The 23,546-nt window shown below is 40.9% G+C and overlaps 1 protein-coding gene across 2 annotated transcripts; it reads right to left on the reverse strand.

Moving 5' to 3' along the window:
• Positions 1-462: 462 nt before the first annotated feature.
• CHDH (choline dehydrogenase) lies at positions 463-22,779 on the reverse strand. Of its 2 annotated transcripts, none has more exons than XM_075183243.1 (8): positions 22,416-22,779; positions 14,225-15,000; positions 13,987-14,138; positions 13,126-13,255; positions 6,945-7,079; positions 5,641-5,783; positions 3,914-4,016; positions 463-1,793 (listed from the first exon to the last, which is right to left on the reverse strand). In XM_075183243.1, exons 2-8 carry the CDS (start codon positions 14,973-14,975, stop codon positions 1,375-1,377), a joined length of 1,833 nt encoding a protein of 610 aa, XP_075039344.1. In that variant the 5' UTR covers positions 14,976-15,000; positions 22,416-22,779; the 3' UTR covers positions 463-1,374. The 2 variants fall into 2 exon arrangements, with proteins under 2 accessions (XP_075039344.1, XP_075039345.1); XM_075183244.1 differs by lacking the exon at positions 22,416-22,779 and adding an exon at positions 19,135-19,214.
• Between the last annotated feature and the right edge of the window lie 767 nt (positions 22,780-23,546).

Genomic DNA, 23,546 nt, shown 5'->3' on the forward strand with positions numbered 1-23,546 from the left:
TCTGTTTAAGCCTCACCTCGCAACAATGGGAACTATCTATATAACCTCCCATCGTATGTCAAAGTGCATTAACCATACAGAAATGCAGGTCAGACTCCTCAACTAGCTATACCTCACTCTGGACCGGCACCATACTTTTTGATTAAACCAATCAAAATTTTGCTGGCGCTAATGTTCTCAGGTGGCAGACGTTTTCCACGTCTTTTGTATCTTCTCAGCCATATGCTAATAGCCGCTAGGGCAGCAATAGTCCAAAACTGGAAGTCCCCTGCCCCCCCTACCATAACCCCGAATCATCTCAAAGATTCAATACAGCCTTGGGGTTGTGTGGCAGCCTGTGGCACAGGAAATATTGTGGAAGTAAACATGGATTTAACTTAATATCAACAAATCCTAGAAGCTTATGTTCCAGAAGAGTGAATAAACTGAAGCTGAAAATAAGTTTTTTTATTAAAACATGTCTAAATCAATCATTAAGTACTTACAGGAATAGAAGTTTAAAGCTTTGTAATGGCTTTTGAATATTATTGAAAATCTGTGATGATCTGTGCATTCAGGAAAACCTAAGAATAAATCTGAGCTATTAGAGTTCTGCAAGAAAGAGTTGGAAAAAAATCCCAAAAGCAAGAATAGAAAACAGAGTTAACTTCAAGAATTGTTGAATAGCTTTCTGCCAAAGGATGTGTTACCAATTACTGACTGACAGGGCCTCCAAGGTTTTGCATATATCGTACAGTCACCGTATTATTTAAATGTTTCAATCTCTTAAATCTAGCAATTTATTTGTAATTGTGCATTAAAATGTGTAGAAATGGGTCATTATTAAGTTTGTACCCTGCAAAGGTTGTGTTAACTTCACAGATTCAGTGAAACATGTCATTTCACCAGGGGTGCCCAAACGTTTACATACAACTGTATATTTCTGCAATGCAGTCCACTCTCTGCAGACCTTTTTATCACTTGGAATACACAGAAGACAAAGGAACAAACACTGAGATCATTGAAATGAACTTACATCTTCATGTATGAAAAGGATTCCTCACAGTAAGAGCAGTAAAGTTAAGTATTGGTGGTCTCAATGTGTAAATATGAGGAAGGTTTGGGTATCCTAACATAAAAAATATATACAGTATATTGTGGTTTCTTTAAGAAAAAACAGCAACTATCTTCAAATATTGCTCCAGGGTAGAATACAAATTGCCTTTTTGGAGCCAGGACAGAATTTTACTTAATTTGAGACAAAAATGCTTTAAAGAAGGTTTTTTCACAGTCTCCTAGGTCTACAGACAGAGGATGTTGAACTGAACGGATCTTGTGCATTTTTTCAAAGCTCATGGCTGTGTAACTTTAGATGTTATGAAAACTAAGGATTGTCTATCGTTGAGTCTCTAGGGTTTGTGGTCGGTATACTGGAATGTTTTCTTCTTCAAGTGAAGGAACTCCCTTAATTATATCGGAAGCCTTCTCTGCCAACATGATAGTCGGGGCATTTAAGTTCCCACTTACAACACTAGGCATGATGGAAGCATCGACAACCCTTAGATTTTCCACCCCTATAACCTTTGTTTCCGGATCAACAACAGCGCTTGTGTCGGTCATCTGGCCCATTTTACAGGTGCAGGAAGGGTGGTATGCTGTGTCTGACTTCTGTCTAATGAAAGCATCAATTTCTTTATCCGTCTGAACACTTGAACCTGGCAGGATCTCAGGTCCACGGAATTCATCAAACGCTTTTTGAGCAAATATCTCTCTTGCCAACTTCACGCACTGGCGGAAATCTACAACGTCCTTTTCTGTAAAGAGATGATGATAGACAATTGTATATTTACAGTTATGAGAACTGGTACAAGGAAAAGGGTGCTAGAATTTCTAGATACTTGACTTGCTGTCATTTTGTAAATTACTAGAACAATTAATTAGAATCTATGCTATTTGCTATGGTTACAGCACATTGTTCTTGTTCACTAGTTTTCAAAATGTATCCTAATGTCTTTTGTAACAAAGATGTAGAAAAAGTATAACGAAGATCTATCAAATTGTATAAACAACTTTTAAATATATAAGAATGTGGGAGCAAACAACATTTTGGGGGAAATTTACTAAGCAGCGGTATTACCAAACTGCAGGTTTTCTTGCAAATTGGTGTGGTTTTTACTAAAAGCCAAACTGCAGATCACATCGCATGAATCAAACTGCACGGTCTCAAGCCATCATCTGGCCCGGTCCTCTAGGATGCGGCCCCCGCACATATTGTTAACTAGCACTGGGCCAATCCTTTGGGTACCAGGGCATTACCGCCAAATAATAATGCAAGCTCTTGTGGTACTACTTGTGCCCATGTGCATGCTGGCATATATAGTGCCTCAATAAAAGATGATTGCCAATATAATAAATTATCGCCCCAGTAATTAATAAATACCCCCCACCCATAATGAAATGTTGTTGCCATAAGAAATACAAAAAAATCTTCTTTCTTTCTTAGTCTGATGTAATCTGATGGGAAGATGGTAATCCATAACGAGAAGTTAAAAAAACCCTATGTAATGAGTGGACTGCTAAAATGAATTAAGCTTTGGTGAAGCTGGGTATTTAATTGTTGGACAGCCAATCTGCAGCAGTCTCTTAAACCACTCAGACTATCACAGATATTCTATTTGTAAATGATTACCGTCTCTTACAACAGGCATCCAATGACAGATAGCCTATCTAAACTATTATCTCTCTGCTAGGCTATCTGTGGTTGGCTGAGCAGTATAAAGCTGGGTACACACTATTGTATTCTACTTCAGATGTGATTTCTGTAACTATTTTACCAAAATGAAAGACCCAATGCTGATCCATGCGCACACACCTACACTACTTACCATCGCTCATGACCATCTGCTGAAAAGATTGTGACTCTGTACACATTATACAGTAATCTGCCTACGCTGCTGGTCATGAGTGCGAAGAAACTTCCACATTTGCCCGACATTGTTCCATTATTGATCGTGAATTTGAGGAAGTTGATAAAACCAAATCAACAGATGTGATGTGTAAGATAAAACATGACCGTGGCAGTGTACACTCTCATGCAATATCTGAACAAACGGACGTTTATTGTGTGATCTGCACGATAATTGCACAGGTTTGTACCCATCTTGAGACCTTATCACTGGAGCTTAATTCCTTCTACCTCACATGGGAGCAGTCTGATTGTTACATTGGTTGTTTTGTTTTTAATTTCTCCTTATCTAAATGAAATTTTTCCAATTTTACTATGCGGGTTTCCCAAAACCTCATGTTGTTCAGGGGTTTACAAATCACCACCAATTGGATGCAGTTTCCAAACTGCAGGATTATTATTATCAGAATTATTATTATTATTATTATTATCGTAGATGATTGTAAATCTCCGCCTAGTCTTGTACTCCATATTCTATAGGGTTATATTGTATTTTATCCCGCTATTTCCGCCTTTTTTGCTAATTATTAAAAAGTGGGCGCAGTTTAGTTAATGCCAAATAAAAAGATTACTTATACATATTATATTGTCATTTTATACTTTTTTAAATTTTGAGGAGAATAGGGAATAACTAGGTGTCCATACAATGCTGTAGCTCTGACAGGTTTTTAGGACATTTTATATCCAATTGGCAAAATCTGTGTTAACCCAAAACTTTCAGATTCTGATCTGAGCTGGCGCTAAATGTAATCGGACAATTACTGTGACCTGTGCCCCATAGGACTGATAGAATGTGTCCAAGTGCAGAACAGCTGGAACTTTCCAATTTGACAGCAAACGTTCTGTATATAGACCTTGGCGCTCTGGTTATATGGTCGTATCTGTTCATGTGTGGTCACCTTAATGGCCTTATTGTCCTGGAATTTGAAACTCTTCCCTAATGACTCGTCTGATCTCCTCTTTACTCACCAGTTGAAAGATAGTTTGGATTGATAATGGGGTGGACCTGGGGATCGGCACTGCGAAGCTTCAGCCACCCCACACTTGTGCCTCTCATGGTTCCAACATGGACCTATTGTTAATAAGACAAAACAAACACTGACTATAACTTAACTCCAGAACACCTTATAGAACAATAATGAAATATAGTGCACAGGACAACAAAAATATGCTGGAATCCAATTAAATGCTGACTGGTTTCTATGGGTAACAGCACCTTTTTCACAAATGGACCAGGCGTGAAACTACAGATTTGAAATTTGGAAATCCATTCCCCCTTCCTGAGGAACTGGCACGTCCACAACTTCTATCAATAGAGATTCAACGTTTCAAAATGTTCCATTCTATTAACATATGTATGATATTCAATTTTAATGACTGCTAGCACTGGGGTGGATAGACACACAGCTGTTAATTTGACAGCTCTAGATGTTTAAGATCATTTTTTTACAGCTCAAGTTATCTTAAATAAGATTTCCTTGTGTTTAAATTACCAGTAAGCGATCAAGTTGTCACATTCATCATAAGAACGCTCTTAATGGCACATTATAGAACGCAGAGCTCCTGCGTCATCTGTCAGTTATAAGTCGGGATCTAAGAATCTGACAAACATTACCAGACTCCAGAAAATACAGTGTAAACACCGTTATGCACCAGAGCTGCAGTTAACTTTTTCATCAACTTCACTTATCAGAGAGTTAAAAGAGAAGTCAACCCTCAGTCTATCAGAATTAAATGATAACTTCACTAATAATTTATTTTAGACTTCGGCCTGAAACCGCCTGCTGAGAACACTGCAAACAATCTGTCAAATGGCAGCTGCTGGGTATTTCTAAGGATTGACCACCCTTAGCAAACTCTGCAAGTATGTAAAATATCTGCATATTTGACAACCTCATTCCTGTTCACAGTCAGATATTAATCTGCTTCTGCTTTTCATATTTGTTTTCAATCTGTCATCGGACTTCATTATTCGAAGTTATACGTTCTTCAACATCAGTTAACAAATTCAACTCAAGTTATCGCAGACAGTTCTATCTCGCTGTGAAACAGTCAAATTGGCAGGTATAAGACTTCACCGATAGTTTCCACTGTTGCAAAAATGTTTTTTAGCAGTCTATTTCAGGCAATTTCAAGCATCAGAAGTTGTTCCAGTAAGCTATAGTACCCAGCGTAATTAATGAGCCAAAATCTGTAATGCAACCCCTCAAGCATTTACTATCTCCAGCTAGAGGTGGACCGAATGAGTTAATCATCCGTGTGGACATTAGAAAAACATAAGAGAAGCTCTGCACAATAAGCATTATTGATAAACATCTGGTATAATATAATTCATAAAGTCATGTGAAAGACAAAGTATTAGAGGCCCAATCTCCTACAGACCTGGATTTGTGGGGAGGCCACATAGGGAGACTCTGCTCACTTTGTGCTCTTAACCATTTGATCACTTAAGTGATTTCCATGTATTTATTTTATTATGATGGGGATGGAATCACGAAACTCACCAGTGATAGGTAGAGGGTGGAGTGCTACGGCTTATTTCCATCCAGGACCACGTTTCCCTCTATTTCATAAGTTAATAACTTTTATCTTCCTTTTAATTACATTAATAACATTTCCACAAGTTACCCCAGCACGTTATATATCGGTGCAATAAGTGTACATCACAATAAGGGAGGCTTTTGCGTCTCTCTCACCTGATAGGCTTCCACCTTGGGACTCACACGCCCGTGATCTATGACCTGGGCCGGTAGAAAGTGGAATTGGATATCAGGGTGTTCAACCCCCGCTGCACTCCGGATGAATCCACCGGATTCCAGATGTGCTGTAGCCCCATAACCTGATGGGCGTTGAACGGAGAAAGAGAAAACTCTTACAATTATATGTATAAAACTGCATTTAATATGTAACAATAATTGTTTTTAGTACTATAAATCACTATCTAACTAGGAATCTGGAACCAAGTAACTTATCTACTGTCACAGGAGGTTAATCAACTCAATCATCATCACATCTCTGTACTCTGTAACAGAAATAGGAATGGAGCTGCTGCACTTAAATGCAAAGGGGGGGATTCAATTCCCCCTGAATAACGCGGCATTAAATCTATTGCTGTTAATATGGTAAATTTAACCCAGATTGCTGCTCGTAGCTCCCTGAGCCGCAAGCAAAAACCAGCGACAGAGATTACCATACTAACAGTAATTATGCGCAGGCCGCATTACTTTCGGCAGTAACGCAGCCAATTGAATTCCCCCCAAAAAGTGCTAAATGGTATTTATTAATGACAACAGACGAAGAGAAAAATACATGTAAAACACCCAAATTGACAATCACAAGGAATTCTATCGGTAGATAACAGATGTTCAGATAAACATTGCAGCTGTGCATTTTTTATATTAATACAGTAGAGCAACATCGTGGATTTCCCTTCGTCCCCATAGGGTTGCGAAGGGAAATCCGTGATGTTGCGGTAACGCGGAGTGCCTCTGGAACGAGCAAGAAAGCACTCCGCACACAATTAAATATGCCCCTTAGAATGACTGTACCGTACTTAGTTGTGTGATCTCTGAACGTTCTGCCAAAGACTCTATAAAATAACGTCTATCAATGTTCCCCTCCTTGTCCCCGTTTTCGCACAGCAACAGCTGGCAGTGGCCAATCACAGGGCTCCCCTTCACACAGGGTGGAGCTGGACGGTTGTCACGTGACTGACATATCTGTCGCACAGTTTCACTTCTGCACACGAGTGGAGTCACAGTGTGGTCGGTGCAAAAGCTTCTCAGTAACTGCTTCTGTACGAGTACTACTTACCGAATAAGTGGTCACTAATATTAATTACCAGTCGTTATTAGATAATTTATTACACTATGTGAATAAGAAACACTTTGTGAGTCAACCAAACTTTTTTACAAAAAAAGTGTCTCCTGCAGACATATTGTATAAATGTTTTTTTTGCCTTCCGAAGTTTTACAATATCCTCACCCAATAACCTACTCACCTGTGAATTTCCACATCCACTCCAAACCAATCTTTAGCATCGTTAATGGCTTCTGTGCTCTGTATAAAGTGACAGGCTTGGTGCACATCTGCTGGATGTAAACTTCAAGGTGGTCCTGGAGATTCTGTCCCACTCCTAGTAGAAGAAAAGGATACTATCAGTCATTCACGGGGCAGCTAACAATTCTGTCTATTGGAACCAGTGCTCACTGAGTACAGTAGTAATCACCATGTGCACAGTGCACTGTGGCTGCAATACTTGTCACCATTTATTACCTGTGTAACCAATTTTAACAAACGTTTGTTGACTAATATTCAAACACCAACTCTTAAGGCCCTATAAAACTACCCCAGTATTTTGCCACTAGATCACTCTGTGATAATTATAGCCACTCTATTAGTAGGTCACCATAAACCAAATAATAATTATAGACCATCACCCCACTAATATGTTACCAGATCACTATGTGATTATTATACTCACTATATTGTGTCACAATAATTAGTTTATGTTAATTATTGCGAGTCAAACTATTAATGAATGTCTAAGCACAGATAATTGTAGCCACCCACTGCTCCAAAGTTTTACTATAACACAGTATGATAGTTATATTACTAATTTGTAACTATATTACTTATATCAGCGATACTCCCCACTAATGTGTCACTAAAACACTGCAATAATTACAACCACACACCTCACCAGTTTGCAGCTAAACACTGTAATCATTATAGACATTCACCCCACTAATGTATCACTATAAAACCGATAATATTATTTCACTAATGAGCCATTGTGTGATAATTACAGTCACTCCTCCCAATAACGCGTCTGTATGTCAGTTTGTAATCATCTCATCCACACAGCTCGCTAATAAACACATTGCAATAAAGATATTCACTCACCCCTTTATTGTTTAACTGTAATCTCTGTGGTAATCAGTAATTCCACCCCAAAAAAGTCCCAGTGATATATAAGTCATGGAGATGAGCATATTTCAGTGTAGTGCAATTGGTCATGCAAAATAGTAGGTGTGGCAATGCTAAATAGTAGAGATTGAGTGATGAACTAGTATGCAATTGAACATGTACAAAATATGTAGCTTAAATCACATTAAGAGGGAACTTCTTTTTTGCTAACGTTACTGCTAGCTGGTGATAAAAAATAGCATATATTATAGTATTTCCTAAACAGGCTGCTTGAGATGTGGGGAGTTCATCTGACATATATCAATTCAGTATGAACAAATAGTAAATCAGAGCTGTCAAGGTTGTGCATTGAGGTGGCACATGCCCCCTGGGTAAAACCCCTTTTGATACGTTTGGCTGGGTAGTAATGATCCTGCCCTGTGTGACCACGTCTTTCACAGTTACAGCATTGGTCTTAGGTTAGTCTCATAGGACCGAAGTTGCTACGTGAATGATGCGGCTGCATAAGATAGATAGCTCCCATCTGTCAGGTATTGGTGGTTGTGGCCTCTGTGGCCACGTTGTTCACCACGGCAACATTTGTCTTATGGGATTCCCGTAGGACCAGTCCTGTAATAGAAAATGACTCTGCTGCATAGGCCGCAATCACAATTAACCTGGCTGGTCTTTTTGTCAGCAGCAGGTTCCCACTACATTGAAGATGAGACAAGACAGGAGAGAGTATGGAGAAAAGAGAAGCCAGGAAGCCAGGAGAGAAATAAGAGAAGGGAAAAGGCAGAAAAGAACTGGGAAATGGGAGAAGGTAAAATCCAGGAGAGAAATGGGAAATGGGAGAAGGGAGAAGACAGGAGTAGAAAGAAGACAGAAGACAGGAGTAGAAAGAAGACAGAAGACAGGAGTAGAAAGAAGACAGAAGACAGGAGAAGAAAGAAGACAGAAGACAGGAGAAGAAAGAAGACAGAAGACAGGAGAAGAAAGAAGACAGAAGACAGGAGTAGAAAGAAGACAGAAGACAGGAGTAGAAAGAAGACAGAAGACAGGAGAAGAAAGAAGACAGAAGACAGGAGAAGAAAGAAGACAGAAGACAGGAGAAGAAAGAAGACAGAAGACAGGAGAAGAAAGAAGACAGAAGACAGGAGAAGAAAGAAGACAGGAGAAGAAAGAAGACAGAAGACAGGAGAAGAAAGAAGACAGAAGACAGGAAAAGAAAGAAGAGAGAAGACAGGAGAAGAGAGAAGATATGAGAAGAGAGAAGACAGGAGAAGCGAGAAGACAGGAGAAGCGAGAAGACAGGAGAAGCGAGAAGACAGGAGAAGCGAGAAGACAGGAGAAGCGAGAAGACAGGAGAAGCGAGAAGACAGGAGAAGCGAGAAGACAGGAGAAGCGAGAAGACAGGAGAAGCGAGAAGACAGGAGAAGCGAGAAGACAGGAGAAGAGAGAAGACAGGAGAAGAGAGAAGACAGGAGAAGAGAGAAGACAGGAGAAGAGAGAAGACAGGAGAAGAGAGAAGACAGGAGAAGAGAGAAGACAGGAGAAGAGAGAAGACAGGAGAAGAGAGAAGACAGGAGAAGAGAGAAGGCATGAGAAGGGAGAAGGCATGAGAAGGGAGAAGGCATGAGAAGAGAGAAGGCATGAGAAGAGAGAAGGCATGAGAAGAGAGAAGGCATGAGAAGAGAGAAGGCAGGAGAAGAGAGAAGGCAGGAGAATGGAGAAGGCAGGAGGCAGGAGAAGGCAGGAGGCAGGAGAAGGGAGAAGGCAGGAGAAGGGAGAAGGCAGGAGAAGGGAGAAGGCAGGAGAAGGCAGGAGAAGGGAGAAGGCAGGAGAAGGGAGGAGAAGGCAGGAGAAGGGAGGAGAAGGCAGGAGAAGGGAGGAGAAGGCAGGAGAAGGGAGGAGAAGGCAGGAGAAGGGAGGAGAAGGCAGGAGAAGGGAGAAGGCATGAGAAGGGAGAAGGCAGGAGAAGGGAGAAGGCATGAGAAGGGAGAAGGCATGAGAAGGGAGAAGGCATGAGAAGGGAGAAGGCAGGAGAAGGGAGAAGGCAGGAGAAGGGAGAAGGCAGGAGAAGGGAGAAGGCAGAAGAAGGGAGAAGGCAGAAGAAGGGAGAAGGCAGAAGAAGGGAGAAGGCAGAAGAAGGGAGAAGGCAGAAGAAGGGAGAAGGCAGAAGAAGGGAGAAGGCAGAAGAAGGGAGAAGGCAGAAGAAAGGAGAAGGCAGGAGAAGGGAGAAGAACAGAAAAGGGAGAAGACGGGAGAAGAGAAAAGGGATAACACAGGAGAGAGTTGGGAGAAAGACAAAAGGGAGAGAAAGAAAGAATACACTAACGTTGATCAAGGAAAGTGCATGATCAGTGTTTTTACATTTATAAGGAATAGAAAATTCCCAGTGGTGGTGGAGCTACTGCCATTGCAGGGTTTGCAGGGGCTATGGTGCCAGGAGGTGAGGGGGAGCTCTGGGCAAGTGCAGGGTTTCACTGCTCAGACCCTCACACATGCTCAGAAGAGCAAAGCAGGGCTCACGGGAGGACAGTCTGCATCAACCGACACCCCCAAATTTTGCTATGGGGCCCATGGAGTAGTGTTCCGTCACTGAAAATATCCTTCAGGTGGAGAATATTTAAAATAGAACATATAAAATAGCCTGGCTGAAGTGATGAATTATTCACTGACTTGAGGCTGTAAGCAGGTAATTTGTAAATAACGGCTCAACTGGAAGAAGCTGTGAGCTACATTGGCGCCCATATCATGAACAATTACCTTTCCTTTTTATAGAAAACAATAAATAAAAATTGTTTAAAGAGTACTACATTAAAATAATGCTTTATTCTAAGAATAATGCATTTTTTTAATGACACTGTTCTGGTAAAGTCATTTTAGGATGGCATTACCAGAACAGGGTGTACTGACTCAATGTTTGATAAATAGGCTCTTCCAACAGGGCCTATTGTTGACGATAACCCATTAATAGAAAGAGCAAAGTGATAACAAGCCCCTTTTCCAGCATTAACACCCGTTTTCTCCAGCAGAAGGGCTTCAAAAAACCAGCCCCTCAGTTTTACACCTTAAACTACCTTTAGGCATGGGCCATTGCTGTGTACTTGCCCCCCAGGCTAAAATTTCCCAGTCAGTCTTTCTTGCGTCTTTCGCTCTTTTTTCTCTTTATAAAAGTAACAAAAAGCAGATTTTATTCTACAAAGAAATTAATAACAAGGCACATGGAGGGGGAGATTTACTACAAAATGTTTAATTGTGTTTAGATGTGATTTTCAAATGCAAACTGCAGGGTTTATCATCCTGCGGTTACAACTCAAACCGCATCTAAAGTGTGGCGGTGTACAGACCCGTAAACCACCAAACTGCATGGTAACACTGGATGAGAAACATCCGGTTTTATGTTGCAGTTTGCCTGTACGGAGCGCCTGGCGAGGTGGATTGCTCTGCCCCAACAGGACGGGTGAGTGCCATCCTAGCAGGGTCCCTGTGTAAATTAAAGTTAAAATTATACCACCCCATCCTGCTCAGCATCAGCCCCCTCGCCTAGAGAGTACCTGCCCAATGTAAAAATGTGCCAAAGTATAATGAAAAATTATTGCAGCACTACAAGTGCCAGCATGCACTGACAACCCATGACTTTTATTGCATGCACATGTAAGAAGACGCTCTTGCCTGGATATTAAGTAGTCAGATTGAGTCATGTAAGAAGCTGCTCATGATTGGCTACTACCTAATGAGCTCACCGGACTTGGCTTTGTTGTGCTGCGCGCTCTCCTCCGAAGTGGCCTGTTCACTCCACGGGATTTTTATTTTTATTTATTTTCTCTACCTGGATTTCCAGTTTCCCATTGGGATTACGGCAGACCACGATAGACGACTTTAGGTAAGTATTAATTGAGATAACATTTATTTTTTATTAAGGGTACCACTTATTATTGGCACTATTTATTATTATATAACAGACAACATTTATTATATTACATGATCCACTTATTATTATATTATGGGTAACACTTACTATTTTTTGGAGGTGCATTTAAACTGTGGTTCTACAAGAGCCAGTCTGCCATAAAAGTGTTGGGTTGTCATTGCATGCTTGCACTTATTGTGCGACAATAGGTCTTTACTATATTTTCAAACATTTTTATCCTAGTATCCAATGCCAATAATTTGTCCTCGTCAGATTACACCATTGGTGGTAATTGACAAATATATACTGTAAATTTTAACTTGCATTTATGGAAAACCGTTTAATGCATTAGTAAAAATACACAGATAATGTCATTAATAAATAGTTGTCACGAGCCGCGGCTGTTTCTCTGGCCGCCTCGACTCACTGCCCTAGCCTGTCTGCATCCCAGCCGTCTCCATGAAGACCGGGGCATCACTTCCACCTTCTCTTCCCAGTTGCCTGGGCAACAGCCCGGACACTTTCTCCTCTCTGCCGCTGCACCCGGCGAGCTGTCCAACAGCCAGGCGTGCGCCCGCAGTCCTGTTAAAGTAATTACAGCCTCCTGAGGCTGATTAGTGCAGATTTGGATCCTGCATATTCATTGGGCAGCATGACTATTTTAGGCAGAGAGGGCTTAGCCTTCCTGACAGTTATAGCGTTTCTGTTTCAGACAGCTGACCTCCTCCTGCCTGTTCTGCTGAATCTTGGGATTGCTTTTCTTTGCATGACCCTTGGCTTGTTTATTGGACTTTGTTTGTACGCTTGATGCCCTGACTTCTGCTTTACTATTCGGAAACACTACCTGCCGCCAGCCCTGACCTCTTGCTTGAACCTGACCTCACTTATTGCCTCAGTCCTTTGACCTCGGCCTGTTCCTTACCATCGCTATCTTCAGGCTTCCTCCTCCTGTTCCGTGCTGAGGTAATTCATAAACTTGAACTACGTTAGAGTTTAAGTCCTGGGGGCATCTGAGTACCAGTGAGCACAACAAGCTCTACGGTAAAGGCGGCTGCTATAGGTGAAGACCTCTACTACTAGTTCTGCACGTTTATGATATAGCCGTTAGCCAAAACAATAGTGTCCAAAGAGACTTCCTAAAAGTAACTAGGTAACATTTACTGTTGTCCAAGATGGACACAAAGTGGAAAGAGGATTTCTATATTAACATAATAGATTGACTTTGTTATACTATATAACATTGAGCTAATCATATATTTAAAGTTATGTTTAAACACACTAAGATATAGTACATAACTACATATACATAAAGTAGTTTCAAGTATACAGTGCCTTCAAAAACATGCACTAGACATACCTGGAAGGTGAGAAATCACAGGTATTCCTAATTTGGTGAGGTCCGTGGCATTTCCAATTCCAGACAACATGAGAAGTTGGGGGGAGTTTATAGCCCCACCACTCAAGATCACTTCTTTGCTGGCAAATGCCTACAGAGTGATAGCATAACAGGTTAAAAAAAAGTTAATTAAATCGTTTCAATGCATTAATTTGTATGTTGCGCTAAGGACAATCAAAAGGTAAACAAAACCAGACAGATGGCAGATTGCTGATTGCACAATATCCTTTCCAATGGGCTGATTAACATAGGAATAAATAGAGCTGGATTACAACCAAAGCTCGATTAAGAAGAGAACCGATGGATTGATACTCATTTTCAAAATATGGTTGAGAAATAATAATAGCATCTTTTTTTTTTTTTTTTTAATACTTTGGTGCATCTTCTATAGACAAAGTTTAAAAAAGATGCATTGTTTTAAGAAAGATGATTCATTTCAAGCAATCAGCTGGTTTATAATGCAACAGAATTTAGATAAACTGTGGATCTATCTATTGATCTCATACGAATAGTTGTATGCGTAAATTTTCCATGTTTATTCACATTCTTTGTCCACACCAACTGCTGAAGACATGGGGGTATATTTACTAAACTGAGGGTTTGAAAAAGTGGAGATGTTGCCTATAGCAACCAATCAGATTCTAGCTGTCAATTTGTAGAATGTACTAAATAAATGATAACTAGAATCTGATTGGTTGCTATAGGCAACATCTCCACTTTTTCAAACCCACAGTTTAGTAAATATACCCCATGATATCAATACGATTATATACACTTTTTTTTTGTTTTTGGTGACGTGTAGATTGTCAGTAGCATATTTACCTTTTTCTTGTGTCCATTTTGCACGTACTCCACGCCAGTCGCTCGCAGTCCTTGGAAAAGTATTTTAGTGACCAGAGTTTTCTCTTTGACGGAGACATTGGTGCGAGTCATTGCTGGACGCAGATAAGCACTGGCCACACTCCATCTCTGACCTCAACAATAAGGTATTCATTAGGCATAGAAGAAATTAAACACAGATCCTGATTATTAGTTACGACTTAGTGGCATCATCGCTTACCTTTGTAGACAGTCATGTCCATCCACCCGACACCTTCTTGCTGGAACCCATTCATGTCCTCGGTGAATGGATACCCTGCTTGCTTGGCAGCTTCGATGAATGCCTGGTGAAGAGGATGGTTTGTCCTCCCTCTGGAGACGTGCAATGGACCACTACCCCCTCTGTACTGGTCAGGTCCCAATTCATGAGCCTGGGCCTTCTTAAAGTATGGTAAGCAATGACTGTAATCCCAACCAGTGGCACCTTGTGCGTTCCATCGATTATAGTCCTCTGCATGTCCTCGAATATACACCATGGCATTCAAAGAGGAAGACCCACCCCACACTCTACCTCTAGGCCAGTACATCTCCCTTTTATCCATGTGTTCCTGGGGCACAGTGTGATAAAACCAGTTGTATTTATCATCGCAAAGATTGTACATCAGTGCGGCTGGCATGTGTATCTTCCAAGAGAACCTCTTGCACCCAAAGATTAGATCTTTTGGTCCTGCTTCCAACACCAGCACAGTCTCATTGGGGTTTTCAGATAGCCGGTTGGCCAATACACAACCTGCGGAACCAGCCCCCACTACGATATAACTGAAGGAGTCCACATTATTTGAATGATGTCTGTAAAGTGAGCTGGAATTTGCCAGTAGTGATGTTAGTCCAACCAAAGGTTTTCTTTTAAGTAGGTAAGAACCATTTAAACCTTGTATTCTAGTGGCTGAATACAAGGAGATTTTGTTAAGCATTTTAAACATTTGAGACATCCTTGTTGGTGAATCCTGGAAGAAACTGAACACAGTAATAAATATATGTTAATGAACACAAACATCAACCTTGTATATAATGTATATATGTTTAAATGTACCTTAAGGGCCAAATAAGAATGCCAGTTACAATGAACAACTTTTTGGGATTAATCAGATGACATTTGGACAGTTGGAAAATCTTGTTAACCAATAACCACAATCTGCAAACGTTATGTGCTGTCTACCAAATGCCTAAATTGGGCACCTTAGAAAGCAGATGTTTGGCATGAGTGCTGAACAGTCAGATCTGCCTGGGTGTGAGCAATGTTAGTGAGAGTCTGAGGGTAACCCCTTGACTCAACACAAGTTGTTTTACATGGGACGTGTAAAGACACAGTAGTCCAGATTCCAAATCAATAAAATAAACTTAAAATAATTTTACTTTATTAAACTGCAGTATGTATAATGTTACACAAGTGATGCTAAAATATTATTATTATTATCTTTAATTTATAAGGCGCCACAAAGTGTCCACAGTGCCGTACATGAGATACAGGAAACAGTGAGCCATGACACAACAGGATACAGAAAGAACAAAATATGAACAAAAATATATACACAGACACAGGTAACATGGTAATGCAAATCAAACTATTACTGGGACAATGAGTGACACTGATGGTAGAAATCAGCGAGAAGTAGGCCGAAGCTTAAGAAAACAGGGCTAAGAAAGCAGACCAAGAGGTACAGAGGGTGATGGAACAGTAGAAGGAGCACACAAGGAAAGAGGGCCCTGCTCCTGAGAGCTTACATACTAAAGGAAAGGGGGAGACACAAATAGGGGGAGAGAGCCGGGACATGGAAGTTGGGAGGAGGACTGATAGACTTGAATAAAGATGTAATAACTCCTGTACATAATCTGTATAAATTGATAGTTCTGATGCAATCAGTCCAATGTTCACGAGGAAAACTAGAGCATGATAAGAAATATATAAAATTATATTAAAAAGGTTAGTTCTTGTACATGCTTTAGTTGTATTTTTGCAACCCGGACATTAACCATGTGACACTGGCTCTTTCCATTCACTGACATCAGGAGGCACTGCCATATGCAAGTGTATGATGAGATCACCATGCACCGTCTCCTGCATTGACGTATCGAGGAGCATGCCAGTGAACTATTTACACAGCCTATAAGACTAGCTATCAAGAGTTAAAAATGATAGGATGGACAAACTGGGGAGGAGGAGGACTTAGCCTGGATCTTGCATTGTGTCCTTCTGTGGGGTGGTGTAGTTGTGCACTCCTTGTCACCTACGTCTGCCATCACTATGATGAAATAAACACTTGTATTGCACATTTTTGTTCCAGCACAGTTCTTGGCTGCATAAGTCATGGTTGAGGCATAGCACAAGTTATCTCCAGAGCTGAAACTGTCACCGTTTGGGAATCTCTCTCTGAATTTCTCTAACTTGCCTCAGTGCTACCAGGGCCATACCACTTGCCCTGCTCTCATGTTATTCCAGGATATATCTTAGTTCCTGTGTCCTGCCACACTCAGATTTCTGTTCCTTCGCAGGCTCCTGCACAATAGCGGCCAGTGGCTGTGGGCAAAGTATTGCTCCACATCCTCCTCCTTCTCCATCTCAGTGGTGCCTATCTTCTCCACTTTTGGACTGGGTGCCAAGGCTTCATGACAAACTGGCTGAGGAACTAAATCCATCACTCCTCTCAACTTCTTCGGGAACAGACTTGGGCTGATGGTCCTGGGAGAAGGGTTGTAAACATCTCTTTGACAGTCAGCTCAACATCACACAACAAGAGGTCCTTGCTCACACAGCATCGGACTTGTGCTAACTTTCTCCCTTCTTACTGCAACTCTACAAGACCCACTGCTGAGCAGTAAGTCTCTAGATTAGTTTCTGCTCCATATCTATCACTTCTCTGAAGTATCTGCTCAAATGCAGGCAAGCTCCTATGCTACCGTCACAGCTCTACCTCTGCTCCGTATATACAGCGTCTGTTCACAGCTGAACCCCCTTCTATCTCAGAGTGGGGTTCTGTTTATTGTAAAATTTCAAAAAGCTCTTTTCCAGGCTTCCCCTCCGCCAAACCTCGTCTGGAACTTTGAGTTTAACCTCCCATAACTTACCAAAAAAGCAGGATTTGGTTGGCTTTTCAACGCTTTTCTAACATTCGTTTGATTTTGGACCTCTCTTCAGCCCATAGCAAGTAAGTTTTCTAATTGTGCTGCCTTCCTCTACTTCCACTATTACCCGCATGGTGATGTGATGGGTGAGAAATAACCTCCATCTTGCCTAGAGACGAGGCCTCTGTTTGGGTTCCACTCCCCCCACTATCTTGGTGAACAGTACCTTCTCAGAGTGGCATTAAGTCTGCTCTGCACCTCATGTAAAGTGTTGGCACATACACAGTCTTCAAGTCTGACCTGGGTCCTCACTCTTGGGGCACCCGACAGATGTGTTCATAACACACTTACTGACTCTCACTGCTTCCTGAATCCATGGAGCTGAACAGCATAAAGCCCAAGTAGACTTCACACATTTTTGTAACCACTAGTTTACAGTGGGGGTATTATGTCTCCATCACTACCCCAACAATGTTTTGGGGTTTAAGCAGCGCTCACCCTTCCCCAGTATAGTTTACAGCAGGCACTAAAAACTTGCAACCATAGTCTTAAGATGCTTTGGTGGGGCATCTATTTGTTGACAGAGGTGGTCAGGTACAGTGCCCCATAGATGTTTACTCTGGCCAGATTAACCGTATCATCATGCATCTGCGTCCTCGGGCATATAACCTTGTTTTTGGGTGCTTATATTTCCTCAAAGTGAAGCCCCATGTTGGATGCCATTGTGTAGCTCCCTCTCTATCTGCGGGGTGGTGTAAATGTGTGCTCTCTGGCACCTACCTCTGGAGATCTTCTTACTTGGCACACAGATAAAGCTCTTCTTCCAAGGATGCATTGGGTTGTTACATGAACATGCACCTCCACAAATGCAGGTTTTCTAACAGGAAATTTAGGTGTTTTGCTTACACGGGCATGATGGCACAGTACAACCACAGTTGACAAATTAATGGGTGCCAGACCATCTCTCTGATAAAATAAATATTCCATTCTGTGAGGTGTGAGCAAAAATGAGCACCCCCCCACCTTAGAACTCATACTCAATGCTCAGTGACTTCGCACTACCTCTCACCCCCACACTGACATAGAGGCATATCAAATCAAATCTCACAGAGACGAAAGTTTGAGCCCTAACTGAAGGGATTTAAACTGCAGTTTTTCTGGGGCATTTAAATGCTCCAGTCCCACCACTAAACTACTGGAATGCCCCAGGGGTGGATCTTTAAACGTCCCCACCACCCAGAGGCATCATTTGGATACAACCATTCAAGTAGGCATTACAATTGCATCACATATCCTTAGACATGTGCCTGTAATTTAGGAAACTGATTGTTTATGTTGATTTGTGTAACAATTGAGATGGGCTGTCTTTTTAGGCAGCAGAAAACCACACGTAACCTGTTATTTTTTTCCCATCGCTGTTCTTTTATTGTTTTGCAGACATTTTTCAAACCCCTGAAGACTGTAACATCCCGTAATCTGGGATCTCATTAATCTTTTCTTTTAGTATATATTCATTGTCTGTGATTATGCATCCATCATCCTTATTCTACGTACATTAATATGATTTGCATTCTAAAGAATCCCACATCTGCGATTTTTTGTTCAAAATGTTTTACTAAGTTTTTGAAAGTACAAACATAATTCCTGATCCGTCTACGCAGATGAATGCAGCCATGAATACACAAAACAAGAAGAGAAAACACATTGCACTTGGGGAGGAAACATTTAGATATTTTGCAAACTTTAAATGAACAAACTTCTAATATCTGATAAAATGTATTTATTCACCAATATAAGAGAGTTAATGGAATCCAAGAAGTGTTTTTACAATTACGGAAGACTTATTGTTGCTGTGGAGGATTATAAAATTTGCTGGCAGAGAGATAGCTAGTGGTTATAGCTGAAAACATATGTGTCACTATTTGTACAGCACTAATACCAGACAGGTTCATATCAGGACAACAACAAATGATATGTCTTTGATAGTTCTTCATAATATTATTTTTGTTTAAGGTGGGTCCCACTTACCTTGTCTCACAGCTGGATGACAGCACATTTACATCTCCTGACCATATAAACTGCAATAGTGAAAGGCTGAAACTCCCTGAGCTCACAATGCCAGGATAGATTTTAATACAGTATGCAAGTTTGCTGGGGGAAGGGTCAGTTCTTAAAGCTGTACAGTTTCAGGACTATGAACTTCCCAAATGAGAGACAAACAATCCAAATCATGGTATGATTCTGCCCTGGTACCAATTACACACTAACTCCATATAAGTCAAGGGAGGAGATTTGCTACATTAAATGTTACATTGGGATAGCATACTAAAACAATCTTGTCACACATTGGGGTCTTAGCCCCATTTACCTGGTGCGGCAGTGTCACCCCACGGCCATCCTTGCCCCTCCAGGCCATCTAGGGTGATCCCGAGTCTTGTGTCACTACCTCTAAACAAACACTCCCTGCTGTTCAGCTTCATAGGCATGGCCATCTTGGATTACATCACATGATCCATACTAACAAAATCAGTCAACTCCGGTCACATGATTCAGCCAGTCTATCAGTGCGCAGGGCGCCCTACCTAAACTAGGAACTGCTGGTTGCACATTACTAGAACAACTGTCATCTTTTAGGTGAAGGTCTAGTGGCTCTGAGGTGGTTCCTGGCTATAGTATCACCTACCAGCATTACCAAGTGCTCTGATCCTCTGTGCTGTATCTCCTGTCAGCAGTACCAAGTGTTTTTGGTCCTGTCCATGGTATCCATCCCCCATTGGTTGCGTCACTGGGTGCCAGTTCTGAGTTCCCTGTGGTTCGCTCCGGCTCTAAGTGGCCTGTAGCAGGTTCCAGGCCTGTGTGCCTGTGTGCTGGTCTCAGTTCTGTGTGTCCTGTGTCTGGTTCTAGTACTGAGTTTGCTGCTTAAGATTCCAGTCCTGAGTTCTCTGGTTCAGGCTCCAGTCCTGAGTTTTGTGTTTCAGGCCACCGGTACCCATAAAAGCCGTGCCACTTCTCTGGGTAAGGTCAAGATAAAGCTAGGAGCCTTGAGGATCCTTGATAAAGACCTGCTTTAAGAGGAAGAAACGCGTTGGGAAATATGGGCGGTCCACTTTGAAAAAGATTGGATCCTTGTTAAACATCTGAACCACGAGAGGAATTAAGTTTGAGCAGACACACGGGAACTTACTATCACACGCTCATTCAGACTTCTATCTGGTAGTTGTCCATCTATTATCCATGTGGTGTGGATTTTATCTTCTTTTATATTTTTATTCAACTATTTGTGATCCATTTTTGTATGTTTGGTTTTAGCTGCCATGTCAGCTACAATGTTCAATAAATATATTTATTAGTACCAAACAGTATCACACTAGATCTGTTTTATTCTACCTTTTCCACATATCGAGGGATTATCCCTGAAGAAAGAAGCAAGGATATGTTTGATACTTCTGCCTGATTATTTCTTTTTTCCTGTAAGTGTTCCTACATAAGAGTTGCATGGTGAAGGAGTAATTTATACCTCATACTATAAGCATTGGAGCACTCAAGGCGAATATCTATTTACTATTTAGTAAGTGGAATCACAAAGGGCAGAGAACACAGTGGAATGTATTATAAGAATTCATATTTGACCGTTTAAAAGAATCAATGGGATTCCTTACAATGTTGAATTATCAGTATTATTGTAAATGATGTTGCACTATGTTGCATTTCTTTTCTTTTCCCATCATGTTTCACTGTATACCTATGAAGAAGAAACAACCACTCTAGTGGGACACGTGGACCATTTCATCGGTTGAATTTAAGTATTCTCTTTTTATCTATACTGGAATTTATTATATTGTATTGGTGTTTTATTAATCACAATTGGAAGTTATTTACATGTGAACACACTCAGTAGCGCAGGAGACTCTTTTTATATAATATATATATATATATATATATATATATATATATATATATATATATATATGTATACATACATACATACAAGCTATTATCTAGGAACATTTGTGTGGTTCCTTTAAGAGGAAACAACAGCAATTGTGAACAGCGCAGATTTCCTCTTTCCATATATACATCTGATTGTAATCCAACACACTATTTTCAGGCATGCTTATAATTCTATATAGCAAAGGATGCCATTGTGTATGGGTAATAACTGGCCAAAGGCCACCATGTGATCTGGTCACGTGGCCTGAGCACCGACAGTTTAATTGGATACAATAGTGCGCCTATCGCTAATCATGCAACAAAATCTAGGTGCCTCAGTGAGCCTAAATCATACTTGACAAGGAATTTCCTCAATCCCTGTCAAGATGGCAGAATCCAAATTGAATTACATACAAGTAGGCAGGCAATATCACAAGTGGTTTTGCAATTTGTAAATGACTCTTACTGTATGGCCAGCTTGGAGACTGTGCTATAGACAACAATATAGCTGACTGAGAACACACAAACTAGCAGACACAGCTATATAAGGGATAGCAATAAACAAGCTTTAAATATCTGCCGTGTGTATGGTCATCAGTTGACCAAGTTTGGCCTGTGTGAGTGGTCACCTGTCAACCACACTGTGCTTCTTATGTGATCTGGCTGCTATACCCAAGCAAATGGCTGGATATGTCTCATTTGGTCACTGATAGGGACACCACCAGCTGAGGCCTCTCTCTGTTCATCTAGCTGCTAGGAAATACTTTTGTAGAGAAACAATGGATACTCCAACATAACTACATCACTCTAAATGAGGACAAATACTGTTTTTTGATGCAGGCATTTCCTATAGAACTCTTAAGTCACTGAACAAATATTTAGATAAGCAAAATACAATATAAGGTGCGCCAAGTGAATAAGCTTATACTGAACCTAAATAATTATGGCGGATTCCGTCTTCTAATAAAACAGTACGTTTAATATTACGTAAAGTGTAGTCTCTGTTACAACTGTTGAGAATATCTGACAAAGAAATAGCAGAGTAAAAATTAAAATAAATGGTAATTACAAACAGATAGCTTTTGCTATATTTAAATTGTACTAGTCCCAATGGAAGGGTCTTTGAAACCCAAAGGTGATAGACACGTCAGAGTAACGTGGTATGCACACTTAATTATAACGATCCACAGTGTAAATTAATATTTTCAGAAAATCTATAATACATTGTTTTTATGTTGATGAAAAACTGAATAAAGTGAGTGGCCAGATCACTTTTTGATAGATCTAATGTCTGTATCAATTGTTTTGTCCAAAGGCGAACACAAAACAAACTTGCATGTAATTAGTTATATTTAAAAATTGCTCTAGAGGGATCTCACCAAGATGCAGGTTGTTGGGGAAGGCTCTCTCTCTTTGAAGTTAACACAGGCGAGTGAAGTTCCACACTCCGAGCCACTATAGTGATGTTCACATGAATGTACGACTATCCCAACAGGTGATGTCTAAATTCGGACGTGTAGGCTGTTAGGGAAGGCTCTCCCCCTCTGAAATTCACACAGCTGGATGGAGTTTCCACAGACCCAATCTCTCTCTATTAATGTTCACGTAGGTGAGACAAGCTCTCAGCAAAATGAAGAAAATTATGTTTTCTGGATTAAAATAAATATTGGTTTGTGCATAATTAGAATCCACACTTGTCTGTCTGGTATAGAACAAATATTTGTCTCCTCTATCCAAACTATCGTTTACACACAGGACAGGTACCTGGAATGGTGACAGATCATTTCATACAGTTAATTTTTAACTAGAGATTTAACCATCGGGATTGTGACATCAAGTTAATAAAGGTTCAGAGGTTAATCTGTTCAGAGTCAAACATGCATCTTTTGGCCAAGTCAAATACAGTTCTGGACTATTCACCCCCCACCAGTGATGCAGATTTGAAAAATAACCAGCAGTAGCTTAATCTCTAAAGCTGGGTACACACTACACAGTTTTCATCCAATAATCGGCTAAATCAGCCGACATACGACCGCTCGTTCAAAGATCGGGTCAGTGTGTGCAGTGACACGATGGTCGAAAGTCTGCCCAAATGGACGATTGTCGCCTCATTTGGTTGGTCGTACCGTTTAATATTTTCGTTCCAATCTCGTTTCCGTTGTGTAGTGTGTATAAACTTCCGACCGATCCACAACAGTGAGTATGAAATTACAGTCATTGCTCACGACAACATGGCTGTAAAAAGTCGCTAAAGGGACGTCCGCTCTTCCCTTCATCGTCCTAAACAAGGCTAGTGTGTATGCAGTCCATGGACCGAGCGATCGGAACATCGATCGCATGTAAAATCGCTCGGCATAAAAAGTTGGTTGAAATTTCTGTAGTGTGTACCCAGCTTAAGACAGGTGATTGAATAGAGTAAACGCACCAACAATGCCATGGTGGTGGTGGGTACTCCAGACCTGTGAGGGTCTTTGCTATAGGATCTCCTGTACCCATTCCCATTTGGGCAC

The sequence above is a fragment of the Mixophyes fleayi genome, chromosome 8, assembly GCF_038048845.1.
Source record: "Mixophyes fleayi isolate aMixFle1 chromosome 8, aMixFle1.hap1, whole genome shotgun sequence".
NCBI classification, from domain to species: domain Eukaryota; kingdom Metazoa; phylum Chordata; class Amphibia; order Anura; family Limnodynastidae; genus Mixophyes; species Mixophyes fleayi.

Bases quoted from the DNA above. Each gene is read 5' to 3' on its own strand.
- CHDH (XM_075183243.1), bottom strand. From the start codon at position 14,975: ATGTCTCAAATGTTTAAAATGCTTAACAAAATCTCCTTGTATTCAGCC. The intron at 13,256-13,986 runs GTAAATATGCTA...ATCACTCTGTAG, and splicing joins AAAATGGACACAAGAAAAAG to GCATTTGCCAGCAAAGAAGT. The intron at 5,784-6,944 runs GTGAGTAGGTTA...AACGCCCATCAG, and splicing joins GTGGATGTGGAAATTCACAG to GTTATGGGGCTACAGCACAT.